This window comes from Schistocerca americana, chromosome 1 (assembly GCF_021461395.2).
Source record: "Schistocerca americana isolate TAMUIC-IGC-003095 chromosome 1, iqSchAmer2.1, whole genome shotgun sequence".
Lineage (NCBI taxonomy): Eukaryota > Metazoa > Arthropoda > Insecta > Orthoptera > Acrididae > Schistocerca > Schistocerca americana.
This window is the reverse complement of record NC_060119.1, coordinates 704626193-704645690: the sequence shown is the minus strand read 5'-3', so window position 1 is coordinate 704645690 and position 19498 is coordinate 704626193. Positions and strand designations below refer to the sequence as shown.

Here is a 19498-nt window from a genome sequence, read left to right as displayed (position 1 = left end):
CATTTGCATTCGTTGACCTTCCCAATCACATAACACCGCCCGGTTATGGAAAGCGACGCCACGAAGTTCTTCATGTAGTGGCACGTGGTAAGGAAGGTACTTATGACGTTGCACTATTGTGACAATACTACCTACGGACGTAGAGCAATCGCAGTGTAATTGCCGAGCGCTTATCCCTGAGTTGTGGTCCTCTGCCGCTGGTACAGCTATTTAATTCATTTCTCCTGTAACACGTTTTCTTCCTTTCATTTTGCTGTTCTGTACGCTGCACTCTTACCTAAAGGGGTTCACAACCTTGAACGAACGAGAGCGATATTTCTCTGGAAAGCGCTTGGCATGCAAGGCAGCAGCACCCTCAACATTTCTGCTACGTCCTTCGTAAATCACTATCATTTCAGTTTTTTCTTCTACGGTTGCAACGTCCTTTGTCAACTTGCACATCTATCCTCCAGATGACATGTAGCTGTGCAAGCAGTAAACAATGCGCAAGTATTGTAATGTTTAGAATCCGCTGTCTGCTCTACGTCTGCGCAATACATGAGCTCCGGTCGCAGTATCCTGTCTGTTATGATACGTCGTAGTTCGCTACGCGGCCACAATGGCGCTTCGAGTAGTTTCCTGTTCGATATGTCGAAGCAATGCAACGTTGCGAATGGGATTTCCTATTAGAAGTTATGAAATACTGGCCCGTCCTACCTTCGTAGCATGGAAATGAGGTCCCAAGTGCCACTGGATCTTCAACGGGCATTGAGTAGCATGTCGAAAATTATGATTGTGTAACCATTTCTATTCCTCCGACAACAACCATCTGCCCAAACAGTTCGACGACGTTTGCAGCAGCATGGACTATCAGCTCGGAGACCATGGCTGCGGTTACCCTTGACGCTGCATCACAGACAGGAGCGTCTGCGATGGTGTACTCAACGCCGAACCTGGGTTCACGAATGGCAAAACGTCATTTTTTCGGATGAATCCAGGTTCTGTTTACAGCATCATGATGGTCGCATCCATGTTTGGTGACATCGCGGTGAACGCACATTGGAAGCGTGTATTCGTCATCGCCATACTGGCGTATCACCCGGCGTAATGGTATGGGGTGCCATTGGTTACATGTCTCGGTCACCTCTTGTTCACTTTGACGGCACTTTGAACAGTGGACGTTACATTTCAGATGTGTTACGACCCGTGGCTCTTCCCTTCATTCGATCCCTGCGAAACCCTACATTTCAGCAGGATAATGCACGGCGGCATGTTGCGGGTTCTGTATGGGCCTTTCTGGATACAGAAAATGTTCGACTGCTGCCCTGGCCAGCACATTTTCCAGATCTCTCACCAACTGAAAATGTCTGGTCAATGGTGGCTCAGCAACTGCCTCGTCACAATACGCCAGCCACTACTGTTGATGAACTGTGGTATCGTGTTGAAGCTGCATGGGCAGCTGTACCTGTACACGCCATCCAAGCTCTGTTTGACTCAGTGCCCAAGCGTATCAAGGCCGTTATTACGGCCAGAGGTAGTTGTTCTGGGTACTGATTTCTCAGGATCTATGCACCCAAATTGCGTGAAAATGTAATCACATGTCAGTTCTCGTATAATATATTTGTCCAATGAATACCCGTTTATCATCTGCATTTCTTCTTGGTGTAGCAATTTTAATGGCCAGTAGCGTATGTAGTACTTGTCGATTTGCGCTCCCTCCGTTAAACAGCATATTCTACATAGGATGGACAATTCTGATAGTAGACTACCAATTGAAACAAGTTGCTTGCGAAGGTTATTTGAGAAAGTTAAGCAAATGGAAAATCTGACGACCTGTATGGAAGGATACACATTATATGCATCTGATACCATGTTCTGGTAGACCGTTAGGGCCCTAGCCCAAACTACGTGCAAAGCCAGCTTGAAAGAAATGTGGGAGTAATGTTTCTTCCAGAAAATCTTGGAAATGAAAAAGAAAGGATTATTAATTCAGATAGAGCGTACTCCAGTCTGATACAGATTTGGATCTCACCCATCATCTCCAACGAAGTCAAAATAAAATCATTTAATGCTACAATACTTCCATTGTCGTTGTGTGGAACTAAGAAGCTGAGAAACTATTAACATAGCGGTTCTAGGCGCGCAGTCCGGAACCGCGCAGCTACTACGGTCGCAGGTTCGAATCCTGCCTCGGGCATGGGTGTGTGTGATGTCCTTAGGTTAGTTAGGTTTAAGTAGTTCTAAGTTCTTGGGGACTGATGACCACAGATGTTAAGTCCCATAGTGCTCAGAGCCATTTGAACCATTTTTTGAACTATTAACATCCGAGTGCGGTTTCTTGAAGGGTCTTCGCTCTAGAGTAAGATACTGTTGGCTGTTTAAGAAAGGAGAACCAACAATTGTTTCGAAGTGATGCGACAACCAAATATTGTCTATAATACGGACAGGAGAAAGTTATCTTGGACAGAATATGTTGCTTGCATGTTTGAACACTTTAGAACTAACTTTTTCACGGTGGGATGGTTAGAGGGAATATTCCTGATTGTCCAACCCCAGAAACTATACGTGGACCAAGTACACTATCAGTGTCAGCTGGAAATTCAAAGACAAACAAATGGAACCAACTCAACAGTGGGTTTACTGGAGGCAGCATGTGAGGTTGGTACACTACCTTCAATATCGATTACGTCGAGAAGACGATGATATTAGGGAACTAATTACAACAGTACAATGATTACAGGTGTTAAAGAGACCGGAGATCGCTGAAGCAAAACACACTCAGGTTCCGTGTCATGTGACCATCATCTGAGGTCATTCTGATCCTTCCAGAATGTTCCTTTATTCGTGAATATTCGAAATCAACACTGGCTGTCTAACAGATGCATCGCTACCTGTTTTCTAGCAGCTTCTTACTATACCGCGACTTACGTTTAATATTCTCTTCTAGTTGGTATCCTCTGTTCGCTGTTGTACGGAGCTTGTAGCTGATAAGTTCGTGTACCATGGAACATTTTTAATTTGGAAAGTAATGGATATATCAGAACAAGACAAACAAGTTGAGTGAGTTCTTGTTGTCGAGCGTCGTGATAGCCCTGGACCTCCCACATTTTTCTCGTGGCAAGAAGTAGCTGTTCAGTGTATGCGATTCCGTTCCCCCGACCTGTAAGTGACAGGAAAATTTGAGACTTCATTAACAATGTGACCTTCTCAAGCACATGCCCAACTTCCTCAAAAAGTGGAGTAATTTCCTCATCACATTGCACCTGTCTCGGTACATGGTCAGACTTAAACGCTTACAGTAACTCCAGCCGATAAGGGTTGAAGATTTTTTCTGAATACGTTGTGTACTGTCATATCAATGCGAGAGATCTGTTTCCAATGTGCTGAGTCAAAAGCTACACTTTTTGCTGCAGTGTGTGCGCACTTACACATACGCACACACACATAGCTCTTAAACATATTTCAAAACAACTCGATTCGTCGTGCCAAGCCAAGGTGACTTTTTCGGCATGAAGTTAAAAGTAATAGCGTATAGATTCTTTCTTGGGTATACAATGCTGTATAATCTGGTCTGTCAGTTGGATACTCAGAAAGGAGCTCATCTATGAACCAAACTACAAGTAGAATGTTTATATTTTGACATCGTTACCAAAAATACTCACTTCAGTCAACAACAGGCAACAGCTGTTTGAGATCGGTACAGCATTTTTTTTAAATATTTGTTGTCACAGTCCCAGCTGCATTTCGCAGCTTCTTGCAAGTGAGATTGGTACAATAAATAATTTAAATGTATATACAGTTGCAGTATGTCTCTGATAAAATGTTGGCCATAATTCGGCTAATTTTATTGAACAGTTCTGAAAAAATTCGGATTATTGGGTAAGCCCGCTTGTGAAAACCCTCGCGCACGTACGCATGCACACGCACACACGCACGCACGCACACACGCACACACACACACACACACACACACACACACACACACACACAGAGCTGTGGAACATGGTTCAGAGCGACTTGATTCGTTGTCCCAAGCTAATGGTTTTTTACGAGGCGTTTTCAAGTTCTAAGGCCTCCGATTTTTTTTCTTCAGACTGGAAAAAGATAGAAACATGCGCATTGTTTTAAAATGAGGCCGCGTTCATTGTCAATACATCCCAGAGATGGCAGCACCGTACGGCAGATGGAATTTTACCGCCAGCGGCGAGAATGAGAACTGTTTTAAATACTTAAAATGGCGACGTTTTCCTTACTTGAACAGTGTGCAATCATTCGTTTTCTGAATTTGCGTGGTGTGAAACCAATTGAAATTCATCGACAGTTGAAGGAGACATGTGGTGATGGAGTTATGGATGTGTCGAAAGTGCGTTCGTGGGTGCGACAGTTTAATGAAGGCAGAACATCGTGTGACAACAAACCGAAACAACCTCGGGCTCGCACAAGCCGGTCTGATGACATGATCGAGAAAGTGGAGAGAATTGTTTTGGGGGATCGCCGAATGACTGTTGAACAGAACGCCTCCAGAGTTGGCATTTCTGTGGGTTCTGTGCACACAATCCTGCATGACGACCTGAAAATGCAAAAAGTGTCATCCAGATGGGTGCCACAAATGCTGACGGACGACCAAATGGCTGCCCATGTGGCATGTTGCCAAGCAATGTTGACGTGCAACGACAGCATGAATGGGACTTTCTTTTCGTCGGTTGTGACAATGGATGAGACGTGGATGCCATTTTTCAATCCAAAAACAAAGCACTAGTCAGCTCAATGGAAGCACACTGATTCACCGCCACCAAAAAAATTTCGGGTAACCGCCAGTGCTGAAAAAATGATGGTGTCCATGTTCTGGGACAGCGAGGGCGTAATCCTTACCCATTGCGTTCCAAAGGGCACTACGGTAACAGGTGCATCCTACGAAAATGTTTTGTAGAACAAATTCCTTCCTGCACTGCAACAAAAACGTCTGGGAAGGGCTGCGCGTGTGCTGTTTCACCAAGACAACGCACCCGCACATCGAGCTAATGTTACGCAACAGTTTCTTCGTGATAAATTTGAAGTGATTCCTCATGTTCCATACTCACCTGACCTGGTTCCTAGTGACTTTTTCCAACAAGGAAAGACACCCTCCGTGGCCGCACATTCACCAGCCGTGCTGCTATTGCCTCAGCGATTTTCCAGTGGTCAAAACAGACCCCTAAAGAAGCCTTCGCCGCTGCCATGGAATCATGGCGTCAGCGTCGTGAAAAATGTGTACGTCTGCAGGGCGATTACGTCGAGAAGTAACGCCAGTTTCATCGATTTCGGGTGAGTAGTTAATTAGAAAAAAAATCGGAGGCCTTAGAACTTGAATGCACCTCGTACTTAAAGCTGTAGGAGCTTTGCTTGCGATGACAAAGCAGCTGTCTAGGCAGGTACCACTTATCCAGAACCATGAGCTCGGGGTGTGCCTTGCTTTCGCTGCTGAGCTGGGTTCTTTCTGATATCCACCAGTTCTTAGCTCCCTCAGAATGCTACATAATTACTCTCGGACATCAGACAGTAGCGCTGCGCGTGCACTTTTTTCTACTTTTCATTCAATTCCTTCGTCCTGAAAGAAAGAGAGAGAGAGAGAGAGAGAGAGAGAGAGGTACTGATGTATAAGTATGATCCTAAATTGAAAATATCTTTCAGCTCAGTCTTAACAATATAAACATGTTTTAGTAGTAGTAGTAGCAGCAGCTTTATTCATTCGTAGATCTCTTTTTACAAGGATATAGGACATGTCAAAGTATTTGCAAGTTTAGACCAATTTAAAATAAGCTAATACGTATACACATATATTTAAGACTTCTAGTTAAAAACAATCATTAGATTTACTCTTGGTATACAATACTTTTTTTTACAAATAACTTATTAAATAATGTAGTGCCACACTGTTCACTCATATCTCACTATCAGTCACTGCACACACTACACACACGTTGTTTCATAACACTTCACTCACTACACACACACACACACACACACACACACACACACACACACACACACACACACACAAACACAAACACACCGGTGATCTCTGGGTCATTTTCTGTACCGCAACTTCCCATTTGCTATCTTGAAAAACTGGCTCAGCATCCTTCCATAATGAGTTAATGAGTGAGATGTTGAGCTCAGAAAGAGGAAGAATTGTCAGTATTTCCTTAGAGAAAGATATGGGGATTGACGTTCGGCTCCTGTTGCAGGTATAAAGTGACGGTCGCGCCGGCTGCCCCGAAAGATGTGGAGGCGTCGGAACCGCTTTCGCCGGACGGTCGGCTCCCACCTTGGGACCCTCTCACCGACCGTAAGATTGCTGGCGCCACAAGGTGAGTACGGTTGAAACCTGGTACCAAAGGAGGTTTACGAAAGTGGTAGACCAGCTGGCAGATACAAGTGAATACTAGGTATCTTGATTCAAGCTACGCGAGGAAACTCTGAAAGCTACAGTATTTCAGTGTAAGTGACGAGGGGCAATGACGACGATTAAAGTATGTCTCGTTGATGTCTGTGTCATTAAAGACCCAGCACTACTTCAGATGGAACAGAACTCTTCAAGGAAGCAACCCAGCATTTTCCTGTAGGTGATTTACCAAGTCAGAAGGCGCACTAGATGCAGAACTCCTGGTCAGGAGGAACAGGGTTGAAATCCTACTCAAGGCCGCTTCTACCATTAGGGAAGATTATGCAGCCGATAGGGCGGCAAAATTTTAGGGGCGCCAAAGATTAATTTCAAATCAAACAGAAAAAAATTGAGCAAATGAGGAGAAAAAATGAAAAAGAGGAAAAATTAAAACACCGAATTGTTTTCAGAAGCATAAGGAACATTACTTAAGCCTTTCAACACTAAAGCATTTTCCATAATGTGAGAAAAGGTAACTGTTGTTAAGTTTTATTTTTAAAAACTCATTTTTAAATAGGTACTGATGTGTAAGTATCGTCCAAAACTGAAAATATCTTTCACATTAATCTTAACAATAGCAATGTTTTCCATAGTGCGTACACAGAGAAGAAGGGTGCTTTATGACCACCACAAAAAAATTTAAAAATACAAATATCGTTAATTGTTGTTGAGTTTATGCACAACATACTCTTTAAAGATGTATTAATGTGTAAGGAGGATTCTGAACTTCAAAATATGAATGTGGCATTTGTTGCAAGTCACATTCACTACGAGGACTTAAATTTTTGGGTTACGTTTTACTAAAAAATTCAAAATAATTACGGAATCTGGCATAAGAAATCGTTAAAAATAAGAAACAGTTTTTTTCAAAATTTTAAACTGTGATGTACATGACAAGTTTACAATATTTTTAAACATGCGGGCGTGAAGTACCCATTCTCTTCCCCCTTGGGTATTGCTTTGGCATGTCTCCCATTATAGTATAATTTCTAAATTCAAGGAAAAATTCATTCGCACCAGAAAATAGTTCCACACCTATATTAGTCCATTTTCTTATTGTTAAACAAACTAAATAATTGATGCTGAATTTGGTTGTACTGGTATATTCAGTTGAGTTCCAGCTTAAAATGTTAAGCACATTCTTCCTATTTCAGTTATTTTCGGAAATTTCAAAAACTGGGGACAAAAAATAAGAAATTGAGGACATTTATTTCCTCAATAAGTTTTAAGGGAATTGAGGACAAAATATGAAAATTGAGGACTGTTCCCAGAAAATGAGGACGTCTGATCACCTTAGTTTAATGATTAAAAATATAATAAAAGATTCGCATTTTTGTGCCATTGATTGTTAGCGGTGGTGGAGGGGCGCGGGTGACATGGGGATACTGATGGTACTGAAAATGAGAGGACGTCATTTTTTCGATTCCCGTAGGGCGTTAAAACACCTAGAAACTGCCCTGATCCTACTCCGGGCTTTCACATTTAGGGTTACGTGCTTTCCCTAAGTCGATTAAGGTGATGGTTCCTTTGTAAAAGACGTGGGCGTTTTCTGACCCTGTTATTGTTTTACTTGATGTTGTGTTTTATCTGTAATGGCCTCGTTATCGACCAGATGGAAACGAAGTAAATTTTTCCATGGATTCAAAATTTTCGTTTGAAACATCGATATTTTTCACCACACCTGTGATCAAATATTTCTCTCCATTAATTGAAGTCTTTGATGTCGACCTAAAAGTGAGGAAACAGTCCATTGAGAATCACAGAGACACTACTCTCTTTTCCACTCATCTCTAGGAACGTTGGGGTGTTGTGAAAATTGTCTTCTGTCATTCCTGTTGCTGCTTTTCCAGTGACGGTTTATGAAACACTCTGCATGGCCTCCAAAATCATACGAAAAAGGAAAGTACGCTTATTCAAAGATAAACAATGCGGCCTCTGTACTCTTCCATTTTTGGACAATTACGTACGTTTAGCAGTACAACAATATTCTTTCTCCGTCGCAAAGCATTTTTATTAAAATATGAGCGGCTAGCAGTGCCTCATGCACACCCATCAGATATGCAAGGGACGTTCAATAAGTAATGAAACACATTTTTTTCTCGGCCAATGTCGGTTGAAAAAAACCTCGATTTTGTTGTGGGACTTCGTGGAATATACCCACTTCAGCCCCTTTAGTTTCATGAAGTTCCTATGTAAACTTCAGGATGGCGTCTGTAACAAAGGTGCGTTCCAAGTAGAGAGCTGTTATTGAGTTTCTTTTGGTGCAAAATCAGAGCATCTCAGATATTAATAAGCGTTTGCGGATTGCCTACGAGGATCTGGCAGTGAACAAAAGCACAGTGAGTCATTGGGCAAAGCATCTGTCACCATCACAACCAGGTTGCGCAACACTGTTTGATCTCCTGCATGCTGGTCAGCTACCTACAATTGTGACTCCTGGAATGTTAGTGCGTCTGGACAGTCTCATTTGAGCTGATAAGCGGATCACAAACAAACATTTCACTGCACTACTGGACATGTCTGTTGGTAATGCTGACAAACTCATCCACCAGATGGAGTACTCAAAGTTTTGTGTCTGCTTGGTTCCTCAGCTCCTAAAACAAGACCATAAAGAGCAACAAAGGACCATCAGTGTCCCAATGAAGGGTGAACTCCATGGGAAGCAGTGTGGGGATGATGGGAAGCAGTGTGGGGATGATGGGAAGGTTAGCGATACAGCAAGATGTTGGCTCTGACATCGACCAGTAGAGTGTTACCATGTGGACATACTGGCCATCCCAGTAAGGTGGTCATTGCACTGCATGGGATTATGTTGAGAAACAGATTTTTGTAGCCAAAAGAGTGGGGAATAACATGTTGTATTGGGATTCTGAATAAAACCAATCTGCAACAGGAAAAAAGTGTGTTGCACTACTTATTGAATGCCCCTCGTAAAATGCTTCACCACAAATAATGCAATGTGAACTACAATATCGTAAGTGATAGTGCCTTGAGGAAGCTATCAAATTGGATGCTCATCAATGCTTCTAGAATGCTGCACAACCAGCTACCTGTGTTCTGACACTGTGGCAGCAGCCACGTTATGACCACTGATGCATCTATTCTAAAGCCATCAAGCCATCTAAAAGGATTACTTGTCTGCTGGTGAAATGAGGAGGGCTATTCCGCTGTTTGGGGTAGGCATACAGCTCTAAAATGGTTAGAACACTGACTAATTGCAGAAAACCTTGTGGCATAGAAGGATGTAAGAGCAAAATCTGAAAGAACTATTGAGGAGAGCAAACGGATATCATAGTTTGATATTTCTTGAAAACCCTTGAAGTTCCCACTAAATCCACTTTGATACAGCAAATTATCAAGAAGATTGCTGGGAGAGGGGGAGGTGGACACATATTGGTGCAATGTGCAATGGAACTATTCAGCTGAGGTCTGCAGATATTGCACAGGCAGTGGTGAAATACTGCAGATACATGACTGCCATGATCAGCTAGGCTCCGGCCCTTAGGTAGCAAAGAGTCATGGAAGAGTGGTGTAATTAGGACCTTTGTTTTAACAACAAGAAATTTTCAAATTGCTTCTCTTGGCAGCAGAATTCAGCACTGTCTGCTGGTCATTATATGGCTGGGTACAGTCCATTACACCATGTTGGGGCACATTATGAGCCAGAGTGGAAAGGATTATTGTTTAAACACCTTTATGCACTCTGTAATTAGCCTACCCTTTACTTTATATGTCTTAAAGGAGTGGTACATAGGGAGCCATAGTATATTCCTAGATTCTGCTTGCAAGAATGTTCCTTAAAACATTGGGTAGTTGGTTTATGTCTTCAAGTCTCTACCACTTCAGTGTTTTCCATGGTTTATTTAAAGAATCAAACTCCCATACACAAGACAGCTTTGAGCTTAAGGTTTTTTGGAACTTGCTAAGTGCTCTCATTTTCAAATACTAGGTGGGTATAGTCTAGGTAATTTGCACTCCATTTTTAGAAAAGCTAGTTTTTCATGCAAGTCAATGTTCATGACATATCTCCTGAACTTTGTGTTGTACAGTGGTATAATTGTGCTGGTACGTTCTGTGGATCTATGCAGATACTGTTTGCAAAATGTCTTGTGAATAGAGTTAGTGATAAAAATGAAACAAATTAAAATGTCATACCTGATGCTGAAGTTTTACAGCATACACAGTGAAAATAAAGTATGTGCCTAACTTTTTTCTTTCAATATTTTGTGGGGGATGTCAGAGAGAAAAATTTTCAAAAAGCTTTGAAATTATGCATCAAGTTTATTCGAAGTTCCTAAGTGCTCCCAATCTAAAATACTGGACAGTTTGTGCTCTGTGAGTTACATTGCCACAAGACATATCCATAGTTTCTAATTTTAATACTTGATTTATTGTGTTAAGCCTGTAATGTCAGATCATGTCTTAGTGAATAGATTATGACACCAATTGTAATTTTTAAATTTGGTCAATAATTACATGACATACTTAAAAGGCTGGCCGCGGTGGCCGTGCGGTTCTAGGCACTTCAATCCGGAACCGCGTGACTGCTACGGTCGCAGGTTCAAATCCTGCCTCGGGCATGGATGTGTGTGATGTCATTAGGTTAGTTAGGTTTAAGTAGTTCTAAGTTCTAGGGGACTGATGACCTCAGATGTTGAGTCCCATAGTGCTCAGAGCCATTTGAACCTACTTAAAATCAAATTTTTCTTTCCCCGGAAGTTGTTAGATAGCCAACCCGTAACTGTGACCTGGTGACTTAGCCATTTAGTAACATACTAAGTATCTATGGCCAGAGGACTTATGTGCCGTTGCACCTTTTCCTCATGAATCAGTCAATCTATTCCTATCAAAATCTCTACATTAGTTCCTGGCATTATCCTTTCCACACTCACAGACAAATCTTTGTGGGGGCCTTAATTTATTAATATGTCTAGATGTGTAGGTATAGATGGAATGCACAAATGTTTTGCAAGCAGTTTCCTTTGTCATCTAGCTGCATTTTCCCAGTATCCTACCAAAGAAAAAAATCTGCCACCAACTTTACCCACAACTGAGCCCATGTTATTGTTTCATTTCATATCCTTGCAGATATTGCACTAAGGATATGGTTTGGATTGTGGATGTTTCACTTCTTAAGTGATAAGAGGCAATTTCCTCATGGCAAGCCATGCATCCTGCACTCTCCCCAATCGTTTGCCATATTATTGCTAACCCTCCATTGGAGTTAATTTCTGTCAATTGTCTGACAGTAACAAGGCCTTCAGTGATCTTTTCATCCCATGACTTATTGGCATTAGATCTCATTCTGAGTGAGAGTGGAGCTGCTCACAACTGATTGTTGAAGCGGCTGGAGTTTGTGTTAGATTTACTGTCGCACAAGTCGAAACATTTCCACATTACATTTTTAGGTCCATGTTTGTTCAGATGTTAAACAAACATCATAACAATGTCATAGCACATACTGAGAAATTTACATGAAGTGGTATCATAGGCTGCTCAGCTGCATTCCCCATGATGAATCTCAAGATGCATTCACTTTCACATCATGATCTGTAAATTCCATCATGAAGTAGAGATCCTTCAGAGATTAAGAATGAGTCAAGGTATAATTAACAGGCATAAGCACACATACCTGGAAACTTCTGTAAAATACAGGGTTTTTCAGAAAGAATCATCCAATTAAAAAAAATCATAACTATTGTGTTACTTGAGATACATGCATGAACAACATGCTGTTGGAAGGAGCAAACTCTTGATTTCCACGTGGTTCCTGCTAGGTAGCAGCGGAGTGTGCCCACTTTAGTTCTAGTAAAAATGGTGTTGGGACAACATAAAGTGTTTTGTGTTCTATATTTTGCACAGTGTGGGTCAGTAATAACTGTTCAGCACAACTTTCGTACTAGGAATGGTGTGGATCTACCTACAGCACAGAGCATTAGACAATGGGATGAAAAATTCTGAGAAACAGATTGTTTGTGTACAGGCAAATTGCTGGGCCATACTTGAGCGTCTATAGAGACATTCACTGCATCCTCCATAGTTTCATAAGGAGCCCGCAGAAATCTATTTGCCATGCAGCTCGACAGTTCAGCATGCCACCTATGTCCATCTGGCATGTGTTGCACTGACATTTACACATAAAACCATACAAAATTCAGCTACTGCAAGCTCTTCATGAAGGTGACAAACAACAACATATGGACTTCTGTAATTCTGTTCTTAGCAAGATGGAGGATGACAGTTATCTTCCAAGCTTAGTGTTTAGTGACGAGGCAACATTCCATTTAAACAAAAAGATGAACTGTCATAATGTGAGAATATCGGGTATGGAACAACCACATGAAGCTTTACAACATGAGAGGAGCTCTCCAAAATTTAATGTGTTTTGTGCAGTTTCACGGGAAAATGTGTGTAGTCCATTTTTATTTGTCAAAAATTCTGCTACAGGAAGCACGTATCTCAAAATACTTGAGCACTTTCTTTTCCCACAGTTGGAGACTGATTCAAATGACTTTGTTTACCAACAGGATAGAGCACCACCACACTGACATCCGGAAGTGCAGGAATTTTTAAATGAAAGGATTATTGAACAATGGATGATTCAGCATTACATTACTGACATCCAACATCACCGCACCTAACTGTATGTGATTATTTCTTGTTGGGGTTTATAAAAGACTCTGTTTATGTGCCTCACTTACCAAAAACAATGAATTAACTGAGACACCACATAACAGCAGATGTAGAAGCTGCAACTCAAGAAATGCCCACTGCAATGTGGGAACAGTTTGAATACTGCATTGACATATGCCATTCATCTCAAGGGAGCCATGTTGAACACCTATGGAAAGGTATGAAAAAACTTTTTGAGTTTCCCGTTCATCAAAAAACAAAATTCATTGTATTTATTAGTTTCAGAAATATAGACTTGCCAACTCGGATGGTTCTTTTTGATACACCCTGTATACTAACTGGTACTAACATGCCCATACTGATATGTAAATGGATACATTTCTCAATGACAATGGCACAGTTATCATGTATTTAAGTGCATAGGCACATTTTGCTTTTGTGAGCATTCATAGCAATCAGAATGCGATTTTCACTCTGCAGCGGAGTGTGCGCTGATATGAAACTTCCTGAACTGTAGGTATTCTGGACCACCATGCAGCTCTCCATCTTTCACATCAATAAACATTGCCAGAGGTGAAAAAAGTGATAAGTGACAGACAAAAATCTGCCAGGAAGTTTCATTCATAGCAATCAACTGTACTTCAGACATCTTGCTGACTCTCTTTATATGTGTTATGAGCCCAGCCTAGGGCATTAGCTTTGTCACTGCACATAATGTGTTTTTCACCTTGAACTGAGAGTGTTTGTGTGCTTTATTTAACAGTGGAAACATTATTTTGCTTAAAAATACCAGTTTTTGTAAGAGTTTGTATGCTTCATTCAAAAAACATACTCTGCAACAAACAATTAGTTCTTCATAAAATGTTTCTTTACTCCTTTTGCTCTTTGCATTATATGTTGTGATTCAGAGTCCAGAGTATATGCTACTGTTCTTATTCATTCATTTGCCATATGAATTTACAACATGTAACACTGAGATGCCTGTGACCTTGAGGCCACAGGAACAGACAAGATGACAGTGTTTCTGTCACCTTGAAGCGACAGGAGAAGACAAGATGACAGTGTTCTGAGAAAATCCCAATACACTTAAGTTCAATAAGTCCACTTTAGGCTATTCAACGTATGTACAGAGTGCCAAGGAATCCCTCCTTTCCTTGTAGGGGGAAAAAAGGGTAATGATGCTAGTACACATTCACGCTGATAAATTACCTGATCTGCCATGACAAAGGCAATGCTTCCCACAGTAGGTAGAAGGTAGTGCTTCATTGTGTGGAACCTTAGCAATAAATAAGAGACAACAGACTGCATTTGGAAAAACCAACAATCCAGCCATCACATTAATTAATTAATTAATCAATTAATTTGTTCATGATGTTCCATTGACCCCATCAAGAAGGTAAACTGGTAGTGGTGGGAACAATCAAGGTATCATCAACAAAAAATAAAAATAAATTGTACAATGTATTAAGAATAAACTGTCATAACTTTGCTTAATACTATTTATACTTCAAGTAAAGCAGTTATTAGTCTGAAGGTTATTTTGTACTACTCAGGGTCCTGTTGGAGGTGGAATGCCTTAGACTTTCTCTGACTTTTGAACTGACTGATCCAGCCATTTATAGGGGGACCTACAGTTGTTGAACTGTAGGTATTCTGGACCACCATGCAGCTCTCCATCTTTCACATCAATAAACATTGCCAGAGGTGAAAGAAGTGATAAGTGACAGACAAAAATCCTAAGATTGATTGGGGACCAAATCAGAGACCTTTGGATTTGTAGTTTGTCACTTTACCACTTTTTTCTTTTTTCTTTTTTTTTTTCATTTTCTTAACTGTTGTTCATTGCATTTGGTTGGGGCAGATGTCATCTGACACTCATTCAAGTTCATCACTGATCACTTTACTCAGCTTTTTTTATTGCAGAGGGTAGCCTGCCCTCTGACCAAATATGCTGACCTACCACTGAGCCACCACACTATACCACATGTACCAGCTAAATTTCAGCTAGTAAATTAGCTCTTTATGATCTCTGTGGTATTTTCCTGTCTGGAACAAGAGGTGCCTGTAAACAGTACACTACTAGTTAGCCAGCCAGGTTTACAATAAAACACTCTTACTTGCCATGTGGTTAACAGGTACTTTAAATCCTCAAATCTAGATGACCTGAAAATTTCTCGGAGTAGCTAATGAGGTATTTGTTTTTTTGAAACTGGTAGGTATTTTAACATTAAACTGACACAATCCAAGAAACAAAAATAACCATAAGAGAAACATACATGACAAAACTATTCAGTCAATGTAAATAGCACAAAATTTTAATGAATTTGGCTCCAGAATGATATTACATAGGACAAAAACATTCCAATGAGTCATTGACAATAGTGTAACAAACTTGACTGAAAAACTATTTATTTTGTTTTTGTTTACTCTGAGTTACAATATGATCTTACATTTTGGCATAACACAGCACACTGTCTGCAGCTTTTTTAGATGAATCTTTCTTTTTAAATTATAGAAAAGAAGGAAATAATAGAAAAGAAGGAAAAGAACTTTCTGTGAAGCACTATTCAGGAAAAGAGGATTGTCTGCTTGGCATGAGTGTATGTTTAGGAGGCTGCTGTGTTTGTTAAGAAGTATGCAATTAAAAATCCAAGTCTTTTGTGTAGAAGAATCTCCTGACATTAGGGCAAGTTTGGGCATCCCCTAAGGGAGTCTCATACGATTATCAATTTTCAAAGAATATGTGAATCACCTAGCAGATAACGTTGGAAATTACACAAGGCTTTTCACAGATGATGCTGTTGTAGACAGAGAAAAATGACAACACTAGAAAATTGTTCTGAAATGCATGAAGTCACATAGGATTGGCAGTTGGTGCAGGGATTGGCAGTTGACCATCAACATAAAAAACAAAAAATAATGTACTGTGCATAAATATGCAGAAAGACCCATTAATGTATGATTACATGATTGCAGAACAATCACTGGAAGAAATTACATCCATAAAATATCTAGGCATATGCACACAGAGGGATTTAAAGTGAAACAACCATATAAAACTAACTGCAGATAAGGCAGATGTCAGACTGAGATTCATTGGAAGAAGCCTTAGAAAGTGTAGACTACCCACATAGGAGGAAGCTTACAAAATTGTTCTTCAAGCAACACTGGTGTTTGAATATTGCTAGTCATTTTGGAATGTGTACCATATCGGACTGATAGAGGAAATAGGATTGAAAGAAGAGCAGCACTTTTTGTTATAAGTTCATTCAGTAACCACAAAAGTATCATGGATATGCTCAGCCAACTCCTGTGGAAGATGCTGGAAGAGATGCTTTCTGCATGAAGATGTGGCTACTGTTAAAATTTTGAGAGTTCATGTTCCTAGAAGAGTCAAACAACATATTGCTTCCTCCTATGTATATCTCAAGTAAAGATCGTGAACATAAAATTAGAGAGATTGAAGCTCACATGGGGGCTTTTCAAAAATTTTCTTCTCACAAACTGTTTGACACTAGAACAGGAAAGGAAAGAAGTGAGTCATACACAAAGTACCTTCCGCCACATACTGTAAGGTAGTTTGCAGAGTATAGAAGTGATGTAGATCTAGAATTATACATAGATGGTTCATTGACAATAATATGAGACAAAAGAAAGAGTGCCCACTGAACAAGTAACGTTTACCCCTGTTAGGGGGAACATTTTAGTAAAATATAAAAATTTACAATAGACTGTCCAGAAATGAAATCACTAGACACTTTAGGAAGTCTTAAAGTCAGACTGAAGGCATATTCAATTGACTACTGCCTCTATAGCATAGAGGAATTTACCAGGGAGCAACAAATAAACAGCAGTTTCAAATTTCAATATGTCTTTGGACTTTGCACTGGGTGTGAGATATGAAAATTCATACCTTAGGTCTCCAAACAGGTATCTAGATGGGAATTTTCATTTATTCTTTAAGATACTAGCACAGTAGGCTGTGTGTGTATTTTGAATTCCACTTACTAGTATTTTTAGTTGTCATTGTAATGCAAATGCAAGTGGAAGACTCTGCTGACATCTGTACAATACCCAGAAAAATAAAAAATAAATCTTTATAAGTGTGAGTAGAACTCACACACAAAGGGTTCTCTATAAAGTTAATTATGTATGTAAATAGTTTGTCCAACCTCAACAGTTTTTGCTTGTTATCGATATCGATAGTGATGAGATATCAGTCCTATGAATTCCAACACTTTCAGAGTTTTTCTCTTATTCGTACTGTGAAACCTGGCTTCTTGCCAAATTTCATTATTCTAGGTCAATGAGAAGTACCCTACAGGTTTTGATGAATGAGTTTATGAGTGTTAAAATTTGTGACCTAAATGGCCATATATTTTGACTGCATTGATTTAGAAGCTTAAATGTTTTACACCACCAAGGGACATTAGACTTCAGAATGTGAAATAAATTTCAACTTGATGTGCCCACCCATTCCTAAGAAAGAGGGCTCCAACGTGTTGGGCAGACAGGCACATAGACGAACAGATGGACAACAAAGTGATACTATAATGGTTACTTTTTTACTGATAGAAGTAAAGAACACTAAAAATAATTAAAACAGTAAAGTGTGTGAAAAATGACAATAGCCAAAACTTTTGAAAATGCCATCTGGAACTTAAAACACCAAAATAGGAATATTTTGATGTGCAAATACAACCTCTGACAATAAAGTTTGGTGAATGTAATCAGAACAGTCAATCAGGCAGCCCTGGCGATTCACAACACTGCACCTGCATAGCGGCTGGTGTTGACAACCTGCCCCCCACCGTAGTTCAGTTGACCATCGTGTGTATTCCGCGTTAGACCTGTTGGACTAAGTGCTTGTTCAGTGCATTGGTTGTGAACTGAGAACAGGGGAATGAATAAGCGAAGGATCAATTTAAAGTTTTGTTTTAAGTTTGGCAAGACCCTGAAAGAAATTCGTGCAATGTTGGTACATGTTTATGGCGATCAAGCACTGTCCATGAAGTGTGTGTAAGAGTGGTTTGCCCATTTGTGATGAGGCTGGGGAAGTGTTTCTGACAATCCCCAGATCAGATGACTAGTGACTGCTGTCAGTGACAAAAATACTGAGAAAGTGAGGACATTAATCACGAAGACCATTGATTAACTGTGTGCATGATAGTGGATGAACTGCAGATGAACAGTGAATCTGTGTGACAAATCCTTACCCAGGAGTTAGGGAAGAAGAAAACATGTTGTTGTCTTGTGCCTCATCACCTGACTGATGATCAGAAGCAGGCGTGTTTAGAGGCTTCACAGGATTTTGTCGAAACGGTGGATGTGACACCCAATTTCTTGAACTGAGGAAGAAACCTGGTGTCTTTGGTATGACTTTGAAATGAAACGGCAAAGCATGGAATACCGTTCTCTGAAGAGGGTCCGAGGCCCGGCCTGGAGGTCGGGACGAACACCCCTGCTGAACGAGGTGAACTACTTGCCGGATAACCGGGTCCACTGCCGTTTCCCTGGCGACTCTAGAACTAGCGATTGGGAAGCCATCAACCCCTTGGCGGGACGCCACATCCAAATGGAAACACATAATCTCCTCCCGATCGAACTTAGGATCCGGGCCCACCGGAAGACGGGAAAGAGCGTAGGCATTGGCATGCTGTCCGGTAGGGTGAAATGAATGTCATAATGGTATTTAGAGAGGAACAAGGCCCAGCGCTGCAGTCTGTGGGCTGCCCTATCCAGAATCTGAGAGGTGGGGCCAAATAACGATATTAATGGTTTATGGTCAGTGATTAACCGAAACTTCGTGCCATACAAGAAAGGGTGAAACTTGGTAACAGCATAGACAATGGCCAAAGACTCTTTTTCCCACCTGGGAGTAATGGGCGTGTGCGGGACTAAGAGTTTTAGACGCAAACGCCAGTGGCTGCTCGGAGCCATCCGCACTGCGATGGGCCAGGACCGCCCCCACCCCATACTGCGAAGCATCTGTAGCCAGGACCAACGGCTTATTGGGGTCAAATGTAGCCAAACATGGCGCTGATGTAAGGAGGCCCTTCAACGAGGTGAACACTCGCTTGCATGCAGGCGACCAATCAAAAGGAACACTCTTGCGCAGAAGGCAGTACAGGGGGCGGGCTATGGTGGGAGCCCTGGGAATGAACAGATGGTAATAGGCAATCTTGTCTAAAAAAGCTTGTAACTCCTTCAGCAAAGTGGGCTGCGGAAGGTCGACAATACCTTGGACCAAACTTCCTAGTGGCTGGACGCTGTGCCGAGAGATGGTGTAGCCCACATACTCAATGGACGGTTGGAAGAAGTTTGACTTACGCAGGTTGCAACGCAGGCCCACAGACCTGAATTTGAGAAAGAGGGTTCGAAGGTTGTGCAAGTGTTCCTTCGTGCTGCGGCCTGTGAAAATTATGTCGTCCAGGTAATTAATACAATGACATATTGTCAACG

General features: G+C 41.0%; 1 protein-coding gene across 2 annotated transcripts in view; it reads left to right on the top strand.

The window, feature by feature from the left end:
- LOC124609704 (proton-coupled amino acid transporter-like protein pathetic) overlaps nucleotides 1–19498 on the top strand; it is a 328159-nt gene that overhangs the window by 258589 nt on the left and 50072 nt on the right. For both annotated transcript variants that reach the window (XM_047140095.1, XM_047140094.1), the window contains exon 4: nucleotides 6207–6329. In XM_047140095.1, the coding sequence (XP_046996051.1) occupies nucleotides 6207–6329 (123 nt within the window). The remainder of the gene's footprint in view (nucleotides 1–6206; nucleotides 6330–19498) is intronic.